The sequence below is a fragment of the Phyllobates terribilis genome, unplaced genomic scaffold, assembly GCF_046119375.1.
Source record: "Phyllobates terribilis strain yellow unplaced genomic scaffold, ASM4611937v1 Scaffold_2__4_contigs__length_985480577, whole genome shotgun sequence".
Lineage (NCBI taxonomy): Eukaryota > Metazoa > Chordata > Amphibia > Anura > Dendrobatidae > Phyllobates > Phyllobates terribilis.
Window position 1 is genome coordinate 86598379 of NW_027362762.1, and position 13957 is coordinate 86612335.

Consider the following 13957-nt stretch of genomic DNA (forward strand, 5'->3'; position numbering starts at 1 on the left):
TCATTTTTGAAATTATAAGCATTAGCAGGTTATTACAAACTGAAATCAAACAGTTTTCAACTCAAAACTTTATTCTAGGTGATGTTACATTTGCACATAGGACCGCTTGTTCGAAAGGAGCTTCTGAACTCTCTCGTCCATTGAATTTGTCAGGTTTTGGATGGTTTCTGCTTCCAATTGTTTTGCATGAGGACAGAATACCCTCCCAGAGCTGTTGCTTAGATGTGAACTGCCTCCCGCCATCATAGACACTCCTTTTGATGATGCTCCAGCGGTTCTCAATGGGGTTGAGGTCAAGGGAGCATTGGTGCCACACCATAAGTTTGTCCCCTTTTATGCCCATAGCAGCCAGAGATGCAGATGTATTATGTGCAGCATGAGACTGGGCATTATCATGCATGAAATGATCTCGATGGTCCAGAAGGATGGAGTGGAGGATGGCTGGTTGATGGACACCCCATGCAAACACGGCTACGGCGCTAACAAGGAGGAGGTAGAGTAATGTTTTGGGCTGGAATCATGAGAGAGAGATTGTCGGCCCTTTTAGGATCCCTGAAGGGGTAAAGATGAACTCCATAATGTATGTTGAGTTTCTCAAACAGCACTTCCTTCAATGGTTCAAGAAGAAGAACCGTGCATTCCGCATCAAGATCATTTTCATGCATGATAATGCCCCGTCTCATGCTGCACATAACACATCTGCATCTCTGGCTGCTATGGGCATAAAAGGGGACAAACTTATGGTGTGGTACCCATGCTCCCCTGACCTCAACCCCATTGAGAACCTCTGGAGCATCATCAAAAGGAGTGTCTATGATGGCGGGAGGCAGTTCACATCTAAGCAACAGCTCTGGGAGGGTATTCTGTCCTCATGCAAAACAATTGAAGCAGAAACCATCCAAAACCTGACAAATTCAATGGACGAGAGAGTTCAGAAGCTCCTTTCGAACAAGGGGTCCTATGTGCAAATGTAACATCACCTAGAATAAAGTTTTGAGTTGAAAACTGTTTGATTTCAGTTTGTAATAACCTGCTAATGCTTATAATTTCAAAAATGACCATTTTTTTGTTCTTTATTAAAATGAAAAGGTTGAAAACTCTGCTGTGCATAATAATTTGGAACATGCATTTTGAGTGCAGTTTGAGTTTTTTATTTTTTTTTAAAAATATACTGTTATCATAGGCAGTTTGTACAAAAACCTTTCAATTGTACTCTAATAGTTATTTGACTGGAAAATTACAATGACTGCAATTCATATAGGTAATTTGGGAAAATCTGAGAAAATATTATTTGCATAATAATTTGGAACACAGTGTATATGGACCTAACTGTATAAAGTCATTGAAAACAGAGTGATCTATTTCAAGTGTTTATTTCTGTTAATGTTGATGATTATGGCTTACAGCCAATGAAAACACAAAAGTCATTATCTCAGTAAATTAGAATAATTAACAAAAAACACCTGCAAAGGCTTCAGATGCATTTAAAAAGGTCCCTTAGTCTGTTTCAGTAGGCTCCTCAATCATGGGGAAGACTGCTGACTGGACAGATGTCCAGAAGGCAGTCATTGACACACTCCACAAGGAGGGTAAGCCACAAAAGGTTATTGCTAAAGAAGCTGGCTGTTCACAGAGTGCTGTATCTAAGCATATTAATGGAAAGTTGAGTGGAAGGAAAAACTGTGGTAGAAAATGGTGCACAAGCAACCGGGATAACAGCAGCCTTGAAAGGATTGTTAAGAAAAGGTCATTCAAAAATTTTGGGGAGATTCACAAGGAGTGGACTGCTGCTGGAGTCATTGCTTCCAGAGCCACCACACATAGACGTATCCAGGACATGGGCTACAAGTGTCGCATTCCTTATGTCAAGCCACTCATGACCAATAGACAACGCCAGAAGCGTCTTACCTGGGCCAACGAGAAAAAGACCTGGACTGTTCTCAGTGGTCCAAGGTGTTGTTTTCAGATGAAAGTAAATTTTGCATTTCATTTGGAAATCAAGGTCCCAGAGTCTGGAGGAAGAGTGTAGAGGCCACAATCCAAGCTGCTGGAGGTCTAGTGTGAAGTTTCCACAATCAGTGATGGTTTATGGAGCCATGTCATCTGCTGGTGTAGGTCCACTGTGTTTTATCAAGACAAAAGTCAGCGCAGCCGTCTACCAGGACATTGTAGAGCACTTCATGCTTCCCTCTGCCGACAAGCTTTTTGGAGATGGAAATGTCATTCTCCAGCAGGACTTGGCCCCTGTCCACACTGCCAAAAGTACCAATACCTGGTATAAAAACAACAGTATCACTGTGCTTGATTGGCAGCAAACTCGCTTGACCTTAACCCCATAGAGAATCTATTATAGAGAATCTATGGGGTATTGTCAAGAGGAAGATGAGAGACCCCAGACCCAACAATGCAGACGAGCTGAAGGCTACTATCAAAGCAACCTGGGCTTCCATAACCCCTCAGCAGTGCCACAGGCTGATCGCCTCCATGCCACATTGCCGCATTGATGCAGTAATTGATGCAAAAGGAGCCCGACCAAGTATTGAGGGCATTTACTGATCATACATTTCAGTAGGACAACATTTTGGATTTTAAAAACATTTTTCAAGCTGTTGTTATAAAGTATTCTAATTTACTGAGATAATGACTTTTGTGTTTTCATTGGCTGTAAGCCATAATCATCAACAGTAACAGAAATAAACACTTGAAATAGATCACTCTGTTTGTAATGACTCTATATAATTTATGAGTTTCACTTTTTATATTGAAGAACTGAAATAAATTAACTTTTTGATATTCTAATTTAGTGAGAAGCACTTGTATCAGCACAGCTTTTATTCTGCATTATTTCCTCTTCATGTGCTTTTCTCCTTATCTATGGTTTGTTATCTCTGCCCTCCCTGAAACTGTAGATACTTTCCCCTCTCGCCACAATGTGTATAACTCCCTCTATTTCTCTGCAACTATCCTTAACACTGATAGAAGGAGGGGAAGAGATAAGAGACCTGTCAGGAGCACAAAACAAGAGAGCACATTTGCTGATCAATCATCTAGATAAAGGATTTACAATGTGCAGCAGAAAATCAGGAGAAAATTTTCAATGAAGACTATCTAGAAAAAAAATAGCTTATAAAGAGGACTTGTCACCATGTCAAAAGTATTTCACTTTAGTCTTATTTTATTCCTTCTGCTGCAGAGTATTCTTCTTTCTTTTTTAAATTTGCCATACAGCCCCAGAGATATGGGCTGTTTTAATTAGTACTAATTTTGTGGCTCATAGGGTAATAATGCTGATCAGCCTAAAGACACACACCAGAGAATCCTGTGAGAGCTACCATCTTGATAAAAACCCATAAAAATTAGCATAGACCAGCTCCAAACTGAGACAATGCGAATTAGACATTTTCTTCAAACTGCCTTAAAGGGGCACGGTAATGGGGACACACTGGCACCTAAAGAGGCACAAGGAAACATTTCATTGAGATGTGCTGCACATGTTGGAAATACTGTTTTGTCATTAGTAGAGCTGAGCTAAAAGATTTGCAGGACACTGGTCCAGCAGCCACACTACTGGTCCAGACCCCTATTAACTTCCTATTTCTTCTCTGCTTCTCTGACCCTTCTTCTGATTAGTAGGTCCGGTGCAACGTCATGCTGTGCTTATTAAAGGGAATCTGACAGCAGTTTATTTTGCTATGTAATCTGAGAGCAGCATGATGTAGAGGTAAAGACCCAGATTCCAGCTCTGTAGACAAAAAAGAAGGAAGGCTGACAGCACTCACTAGTATGATGGCGGAATAAACTTCAACTTTTGAAATGCATTACCCTGGACTGGGCACTGTTCCAGCTCTGTGTCACTTACTGGGCTGCTTACTGCAGTTTTGATAAAATCCCTGTTTTCTCTGCAGCAGATCTACCAGTTCTCTCAATACTGAGCTCTGTATAATCCCACCCATACCACTGATTGGCAGCTTTCTGTGTACACTGTGCATAGACAGAAAGCTGCCAATCAGTGGTGGTGGGGTGCGGGGTTGGACTGGGAGGCACCAGACACCTAGTCCTGCAGTGATAATCTCCTGCTGATAAAACAGGGATTTTATTGAAACAGCCTAGTAAGTGACACATCGCTGGAATCAGGCTCTCAGCCCCTACATCATGCTGCTGTCAGATTGCATAGCAAAAACCTGCTGAAAGATTCCCTTTAATCAGATGAAGAGCCAATGATGCCAACAGGTAGGAGGAGGTTTGCAGGGCTCTGGGCTAGTGAGGTGACCATTGGATTAGTGTCCTGCATATCTTTTTGCTCATCTATTGGAGAGCTGGGTGCACTTGCAGGCCATTATTAATTCGCTGTAGCAGCAGTGGCAGCAGCGGCCATCTGTCTGCTCTCTACAGATGTCTTTGTAGTGTAGCCAGCGTAACCGTAAATCAATAACTGGGCATGTGCGGTAAACAGGCTCGCTGCATTTGCTGCGTGTGTTTCTGTTTCTTTTAGAGGACGTGCCTATGAAAACTGGTCTAACCAGAGTGTCAGCGACTGCGGCGTCTGAGCAACAGATATAAGGAGCGGTGAGGAGCACGGCGATGGGCATAGTGCAGGTGCTGTGTACACGCCACGGCTGATCCTTCACCTCGCCTCCATCTATGAAGAAGGAATAAGATCAGCCATCCTCCTCATCATGCTTTACTGCCACGCCAGATACAGGGCAGCCTGACATGTGCCCGCACCGTCTCTCCCATGAAGAATCACGCAGGCTGGAGCCCAGTCAGAGCAGCTGTAGTGTTCTTCACATTATGTCTCATTCATCAGATCCCACAAAGTAAGTGACAATTATTTCCCAGGGACGTTACGTTACGCACTTCATCTATGGCGCTGCAGCCATTGTGGAACCATAAGTGCCAGCAATTATTTCCTTCCAGTGTCCACACACCGACACTTGTAGTCTTACAGCAACAGGAAGGCCACATGTTGCATCTCTACAAACGTTCGGTTTAATCCACCTTTGAGTACTCCCGTAAAGATGTAGCTGAGCCAAGATGGTCAGGTGTAGCAGAGCCGAGATTGCCAGGTGTAGCAGATCCAAGGTTGTCAGGTGTAGCAGAGCCAAGATTGTCAGGTGTAGCAAAGACGAGATTGTCAGATGTAGCAGAGACGAGATTGTCAGGTGTAGCAGATCCGAGATTGTCAGGAGTAGCAGATCCGAGATAGTCAGGTGTAACAGATCCGAGATTGTCAGGTGTAGCAGACATGAGATTGTTAGGTGTAGGAGATCCGAGATAGTCAGTTGTAGCAGATCCGAGATTGTCAGGAGTAGCAGATTCGAGATTGTCAGTTGTAGAAGAGCCGAGGTTGAAGGTGTAGCAGAGCCGAGATTGTCAGGTGTAGCAGATCCAAGGTTATCAGGTGTAGCAGAGCCAAGATTGTCAGGTGTAGCAGAACCGAGATTGTCAAGTATAGCAGATCTGAGATTGTCAGATGTAGCAGAGCCGAGATAGTCAGGTGTAGCAGATCCGAGATTGTCAGGAGTAGCAGATCCCAGATTGTCAGATGTAGCAGATCCGAGATTGTCAGGTGTAGCAGAGCCGAGATAATCAGGTGTGGCAGAGCCGAGATAGTCAGGTGTTGCAGATCCAAGATTGTCTGGTGTAGCAGATCCGAGATTGTCAGGTGTAGCAGATCCGAGATTGTCAGGTGTAACAGAGCCGAGATAATCAGGTGTAGCAGAGCTGAGATAATCAGGTGTAGCAGAGCTGAGATAATCAGATGTAGCAGAGCCGAGATTGTCAGGAGTAGCAGAGCCGAGATTGTCATTGGGCACAACTCATAGGTGATATCTTTACAGTTATATGCCACAAGATGCAATGACAAATTCAGCTTTGCCATATTATTATTATTATTATAGCGCCATTCATTCCATGCCGCTTTACATGCCACATTGACACTTGGACACCAGTGACTGCCAAAATCCTGCCTTTGTTTTTGTTAACCCATTGTTTCTTTTAGATTTTAGCTGAGTTTCATGATACAATTATATAATTACTATTATGTATAACATATAATATTATTATAATATTATATCATATTAATTTATGCAATTCAACCAATCAAGAGGTCAGTGATTGATGATTGTATCAACCCGATCACTATGATTACCAAAATTGTGATGGAAATTATAACATTGGATTAAAAAAAAGAATTAAAGTCAATTAATTCCAGCGACCTGTCAGTGCCTGTGAAGGCTGAGCTCAGTCCCAAGTCTCTGACATATAATCTGGACATCCGTCTGATTGATATATTTCTTTTTTACCATGTTTTAGACATAACATTGATTGCTACAATCCGATGGTCCAGTGGTCATTGTAGGAATCCAATCACAGTTATTTCCACAATTTTGGCTTGTGAATTGTAACATTGGATTTGCAGTTCATAATATATAAATGCTGAGCTCAGTCCATGTGTCTACAGTCATGGCCAAAAGTTTTGAGAATGACACCAAAATTATATTTTCACATGATCTGCTGGCCTCTGGTTTTTATTAGTGTTTGTCTGATGTTTATATCACATACAGAAATATAATTGGAATCATATTATGAGTATCAATAGGTTATATTGACAGTTAGAATGAGTTAATGCAGCAAGTCAATATTTGCAGTGTTGCCCCTTCTTCTTCAAGACCTCTGTAATTCTCCGTGGCATGCTCTCAATCAACTTTTGGACCAAATCCTGACTGATAGCAGTCCATTCTTGCATAATCAATGCTTGCATTTTGCCAGAATTTGTTGGTTTTTGTTTGTCCACCCGTCTCTTGATGATTGACCACAAGTTCTCAATGGGATTAAGATCTGGGGAGTTTCCAGGCCATGGACCCAAAATCTCTATGTTTTGTTCCATGAGCCATTTTGTTATCACCTTTGCTTTATGGCAAGGTGCTCCATCATGCTGGAAAAGGCATTTTTGGGCGCCAAACTGCTCTTGGACGGTTGGGAGAAGTGGCTCTTGGAGGACATTCTGGTACCATTCTTTATTCATGGCTGTGTTTTTAGGCAAGACTGTGAGTGAGCCGATTCCCTTGGCTGAGAAGCAACCCCACACATGAATGGTTTCAGGATGCTTTACAGTTGGCATGAGACAAGACTGGTGGTAGCGCTCACCTCTTCTTCTCCGAATAAGCTGTTTTCCAGATGTCCCAAACAATCGAAAAGGGGATTCATCAGAGAAAATGACTTTGCCCCAGTCCTCAGCAGTCCACTCCCTGTACCTTTTGCAGAATATCAGTCGGTCCCTGATGTTTTTTCTGGAGAGAAGTGGCTTCTTTGCTGCCCTCCTTGAAACCAGCCCTTGCTCAAAGAGTCTCCGCCTCACAGTGCGTGCAGAAGCACTCACACCAGCCTGCTGCCATTCCTGAGCAAGCTCAGCACTGCTGGTAGTCCGATCCCGCAGCTGAAACAGATTTAAGATATGGTCCTGGCGCTTGCTGGTCTTTCTAGGGCGCCCTGGAGCCTTTTTGACATCAATGGAAGCTCTCTCCTTGAAGTTCTTGATGATGCGATAGATTGTTGACTGAGGTGCAATCTTTGTAGCTGCGATACTCTTCCCTGTTAGGCCATTTTTGTGCAGTGCAATGATGGCTGCACGTGTTTCTTTAGAGATAACCATGGTTAACTGAAGAGAAACAATGATACCAAGAACCAGCCTCCTTTTAAAGTGTCCAGTGATGTCATTCTTACTTAATCATGAGTGATTGAACGCCAGCCCTGTCCTCATCAACACCCACACCTGTGTTAATGGATCAATCACTAAAACGATGTTAGCTGCTCCTTTTAAGGCAGGACAGCAATGATGTTGAAATGTGTTTTGGGGGTTAAAATTCATTTTCTGGGCAAATATTGACTTTGCAAGTACAGTAATTGCTGTTAAGCTGATCACTCTTTGACATTCAGGAGTATATGCAAATTGCCATTACAAAAAATGAAGCAGTAAACTTTGGAAAAATTACTATTTGTCTCATTCTCAATACTTTTGGCCATGACTGTATGATGCATCATCTGGACATCCGTCTAATGGAAGCGTATTCCCCTGTGCAAACGCAGACATGCTGTGTGTCCGTCTGATCTGATGGAATAATGTGCATTGCTACAATGTGACCGTAGCAGCGATCAAGTGATCAGTGATCGAGCCGATCAGTATTTATTGTATCAACCTGATCACTAAAACTGTGATGTAAATTTTTTAAAACTGGATTTTTTTTTTATTGTACAATTAATGGCAGCAGCGAATCAGTGCATGTGGTGTCCCCTCCTGTCTCTGCGATGCATCATCAGGACATGCGTCTGATCGATTCAGATTTTGGCTGAGTTTGATGCGTAATATTAAATTGCTGCAATCAGACGACAGCAACGATCATGTGATCGGTGATCTACCCCATCATCATAAATTCTATCAATCCGATCACTATGATCGCTTAAAATCTTAAAATTGATTTATTTTTTTTTACCTTTGCAAATGAAAGTTTTTTTTCGAAAACCCCTGTCCCTTGGCTGCAATTTGTAGTTTGTTATAACAAAAAAAAAAAAAGCATTACTCACACTCCCCAAGTCCAGCGCTAAATCTCCACTGTTGTTCTCAGTGTCTTTTAGCTTAACTCGGTCAGAACTACTGAGCTCACTGACTGACTGCAGCACTGTTGATGTGATGTCAGCGCTGCAGACAATAGCAGACATTGGTAGCAGCTGCAGGGAGTCTGCATCGGACCTGGGGAGGGCGAATAGGGAACAGTTTGTGGGGACAAAGATTTACCAAAACTGGTAAATCCCTTTAATCCCAACAATCTACCAGTCGGCCCATATCTCTATGATACATTGTGTGGACACCCGGCTGATTGTGGCTTTTGCTGCAGGATATAAATCCCAGTGCTTTGCAAATATCAGTCCATCATCTAAGAGGAATCCATTGAAAGCTTCCTAATGGACCCCGATTCATCTCATCCCTTTAACAGGTTGCACAGACTACCTCGGGTCATTGTGGAGTCATATTCACATGTAACAGCAGTTACTGACATTTCCATGTATGATCGGCAGACCTGCCTGTGTCCATAAAGAATATAAACCTATAAAATATCAGCAGATTGCACCATATGCATTATAGGATGTCATCCCATTCATGCACATGGATACATATACATATATAGTGCTGCAATGGGTTTCTCATTTAAAGGGCTTGTCCATGAGTATGGTCGTAAAAGATTACTAATAGGAATGTGCTTGAAAATTGACAAAAAAGAATTGTATTCCTAGGTCTCCCATTCATTTGATTGAGCAGCGGGTAATGCCTCATTTCACCTGTAGTGATCCCTACAGGAGTTTTGAGCAATCACAAAGAGGGTCTCCTGATGATCACTAAAGGACTAAAGGGGTTTTCCACTTCTTTAAAAAAAAAATTGTTATTTACTCATCCTCCCTGGGTCCAGCGCTGATGTCACCGCTGCTGACAATCAGTGAGCTCAGAGCAGCTTGTGCCATCAACTCATGCAGAGCCACTGATCTCATTGATTGGCTGCAGCACTGCTGATGGAGCGTCAGTACTGTAGACAATAAGGCTATGTGCCCACGATGCAGAAATGCTCTGGATTTTTCCTGAGTGTTTCTGCATCTCCCTGGCAGAAAAAACGCATGCGGATTGTACATGCGGATTGTACATGCGGATTTTACATGCGTTTTTCCTGCCAGGGACATGCAGATGTGAAGCGCTCTTCACATGCATTTCCGCATGCGGGTTGTCAAGCGCTTTCCAAGCGATTTTAGCATCACTTGGAAAGTGCTTGACAACTTGGTCACACTATATAAATCCATGCAAAAGGCATGGACTTATATAGTGTGACCCCAAAGAATGGTTAAAAATAAAAAAATAAATCTATACTTACCTTCTGGTGGCCCCTGCAGTCTTGCTTCGCTCCATACTATGACGTCAGCGCAGGTCCTTCAGTCCACCACGATCTGCCGGCAAGGGAGGACGAGCGCAGCGGGGGCCGTCAGAAGGTAAATATAACATTTATTTTTTATTTTATTCTTTTTTTCACAGTTTCTATGGTACCCGGGTCCGGAGGAGAGTCTCCTCTCCTCTAGACCTGGGTACCATCCGCACATTGAAACACATGGATTCTGCATCTACAGATGCAGGGATGCGGATTCCATGCGGTCCAATGCAAGTCAATGGCAGCGAAAACACAGCGCTACCGCAAAATAATTGGTAGTGCTGCGTTTTTTTCCGCAATGATAATTCGCAGCGGAAATTTCCGCAGCATGTGCACAGCACATGCGGATTATCATTGAGGAACATGGCAGACCTTCTATCATGCGTTTTTTAAGCGTTTCTGCAGCGTTTTTGCCGCTGCGGAAACGCTTAAAAAGCGCATTGTGGGCACACAGCCTAACAGACACCAGGAGCAGTGCCGGAGACTCAATGGTGGACCCAGGAAGGCTGAATAAACCCCCTTTTTTTTTGTTTTTTTTTAAACAAACTGCAGCAGAGGGATGGGGTTTTTCCAAAACTGGAAAACCACTATAATTACCAGGTAAAATAAAATTTTAAAAAATTACAATTGTAGTGATCGGATTGATACAATTAAGGATTATCGTCTCGATCACTGATCACTTGATTGTCGCCACGGTCGGATTGTAGTAATTAATATTAGGTGATGTGGGACTGAACTGAGCTCTCACATGCACTGATACATTTGTGGCATTAATTGTATTTAATTTTTAAATCAACCTGCAGCCGGGGGATGGGAGATTTCTGATAATAGATAAGCGCCTTTGTCAGACTAGAGCTGCTGCACAGGAGACTGGTCACTACATAATGCACATAGTGCGCGGAGCTGTGGTAGAATCATAGAATCCTAGAATGTTAGAGTTGGAAGGGACCTCCAGGGTCATCGTGTCCAACCCCCTGCTCAATGCAGGATTCACTAAATCATCTCAGACAGATGTCTGTCCAGCCTCTGTGTGAAGACTTCCATTGAAGGGGAACTCACCACCTCTCGTGGCCGCCTGTTCCACTCATTCATCCCCATCTAATATCTAATCTGTATCTTCTCCCTTTCAGTTTCATTCCATTGCTTCTCGTGTTTCCATGTGCAAATGAGAATAAGGTTGAACCCTCTACACTGTGACATCCCTTCACATATTTGTAGACAGCTATTAAGTCTCCTCTTAACCTTCTTTTTTTGAAAGCTAAACATTCACAGATCCTTTAACCGTTCCTTGTAAGACATAGTTTGCAGTCCGCTCACCATCCTGGTAGCTTTTCTCTGAACTTGCTCCAGTATTTTTTTAAAATTTGGTGCCCTGAGCTGGACACAATATTCCAGATGAGGTCTGACCAAGGAGGAGTAGAGGGGGATTATTGCTTCCCGTGATCTAGACTCTATGCTTCTCTTAATACATTCCAGAACTATGTTTGCCTTTTGTGCTGCTGCATCACACTGTTGACTCATGTGACATCTGTGATCTATTACTATACCCAAGTCTTTTTCCTGGTGTCCTGGTCATTACTCTGTGTACTTCTGCCGGCAGCGAACCTGTTAGCAGCTCATTGTTGGGACTCCACTGATCTGATCATGATGAACTATCAATATAATATTCCTAGAAAACCCCTAAGGTGACCATGCACCCTGGGATTGAAAAAAAGAATATATATTTCTCATTGATTGTCACCCTACCTGGTGCCCTCCATTTCGACACTGCTGTCTCCTCCACTCAGATGGGCGTTCTAAATCTCCAGTTTGTGAGATGGCCCTGACGCGCCCCTGGGCCTGTGTCGCGCAGCGTTGCGCACGCGGGAGCTTACCCGGAGCCGGATCTGTTGAGGGTTGTAGTCTCGTGGCGGTGATCCGGTCCGTGCCCAGGGAGTCAGACTAAGTGGCGCTGTATCAGCGGTAGATGTTGGACGACTACGCCACCCGTTGAGTACAGCTAAGGAGCTGCTGCTGCAGGGCAGACCGCTGAGGCCGGTGGTAGGATTGTGCAGCGTGATAGTATAACCCCCAACGGGAGGGGTATGGCCTCAGGGCAGCCGACGTGGATGATGGGGGTAGCAGGAACCACTCGGAGACGGTACGGTGTAGTTCAGGGTCTTTTACTGGTGACAAAGATAGACCCTCCCGGAGTACTGGCTAGCGATTGGGGCCTGGTCAGTCCTTGAGCAGATGGGATCTCCCCTGGCCAGGCGGAGTTGTAGGCCTCCCAAACTAACGATACTCTTCTAGCTACCTTGCTAGAGGCGGGTATAAGTAGCCCACGTCCCTGAGTGTACCGTGTGGTGCTCACCCGTATGGCCGGTGACTCGGGGCCTTCTAGTAGCTTTCGCTCCACGACGGCGGTGCTGGTCCCACGCGTGTGACCGTGCCTTCGGGTTTCTGGGCCAGAGGACCTGCAATCCCCTGCCGGTCGGTTTCTGCTGCTGGATAGGAGTTAATCCCCACAGCCTCGGACTCCGGGTCCCGTGATAACTTCTCAGTCAGGGCGAGCTCTGCAGCTGCCAGCCCCTGACTCCTTGTAGCACTGTTCCCACAGAGCTCCTGTTGTTTCTTCCTATGCTGCTTCTCTTCTCTACTTCTTCTCTACTCCTGGCATGGCCCGGGAGCTGGGCCCAGCCGGAGCCACAGCTCCCTGTCAGCCCTCCTGGCTGAACTCTCCCTCTGAACTCCCTAACCCTGCCTCAGCCCCAGGTTTATATAGGGGAAGTCCTTCCCCTCCCAGGACTGGGCAGGAGGTGTGGCATGCATAGGATTCCTGACCAAGAGACCTCCCACCTGCTCTCAGACATAACATTGCATTACTGTGGAAACCAGACCCCTGGGGTGCCACATTCTCCCCTAGTGAAATTTAGTACTCCGGGACTAAACATATTTTTTTAGAAAGACATAACAGGGTATAACAATAATAATACAATAAGAAAAACACATAAAGGTGGTCACGGCATGTCCGCAACCGGGTGCAGTCTTTGAAGGAAACAAAGGTGTCCATTTCACCAAAACAGGGAGACGTAACCAGGTAGGGGTCTGTCCTGCCCCGAGTCCTTAACAGTCTTTTAGTCCATCCTGGGTTACGCTCCACTAACTGTACAAAGGATTCCCGGTAAATCCACCAAGGACTCCTATAAATTACTAGAAACACATAATTATTTACAGGATATGGCCGCTCTCAGTCCTCGGCCAGTGGGGATAAGGATTGGCTGCTCACAGTCCTCAGCCTGGTAAGGGATAGGGGATGGCTGCTCACAGTCCTCAGCCTGGTAAGGGATAGGGACACACGGGGAACAATTCACTAATCCCAACGGGGACCATATTTTAATTAGCAGCAGTCCTTGTACCCTTACGGGTAACTATTTACAGCTCTTTATTCACGCTACTTCCCTTCAGTAGCTATGTCCTCTTTGTGCTCCCTCCTGAGGGTAGTCCTCAGACCCGTCCGGGTCCTCTTGGCTTTCCTCGTATTGGTAGTACTGCAGCTCCTCCTCGGTTAGCTGGGTTAGTATCTCTGCGACAGTCCTCCTCCCAGGTGGCCAGGACTTTACCTCCCTTTGGGCTGCCCCGGTTAATTGGGCCACCAGGATGCTCACTTTTTGCTCCTCTGTGAGGGGGTACACCTGGAAGAGGCTATCCAGCTTTTCTCTAAAGTCATGCAGGGTATGTGACTCCCCTGAGTACTGGGGTAGCCAGGCTGCCCCCGGGATATAGGGCATGGTGAAAGGCATGACCGCAACAGCGGTGGCGCTGGCGGGGGTTGAAGCGGTGAAGCTCCCCTCCGTATCCGGCATCCTTCTCCCCCCTAGTGGACCGTGGCCTACCTTGCGATGATCCTCTTCCGTAGGCCGCGGCTCCGCAGTGGATCGTCAGGGTTGAGGACCTTCCGTCGCGCTCCTGTGACGTCGGCGTCTGCTGGGCTCCTTCCAGGACCTTAC

General features: G+C 45.0%; 1 protein-coding gene across 1 annotated transcript in view; it reads left to right on the plus strand.

Annotated features, from left to right (window-relative positions):
- The first annotated feature begins 4410 nt into the window (after nt 1-4410).
- VSTM5 (V-set and transmembrane domain containing 5) overlaps nt 4411-13957 on the plus strand; it is a 39094-nt gene continuing 29547 nt past the window's right edge. The window contains exon 1 of the mRNA XM_073662186.1: nt 4411-4817. Within this exon, the coding sequence (XP_073518287.1) occupies nt 4736-4817 (82 nt within the window). The 5' untranslated portion in view covers nt 4411-4735. The remainder of the gene's footprint in view (nt 4818-13957) is intronic.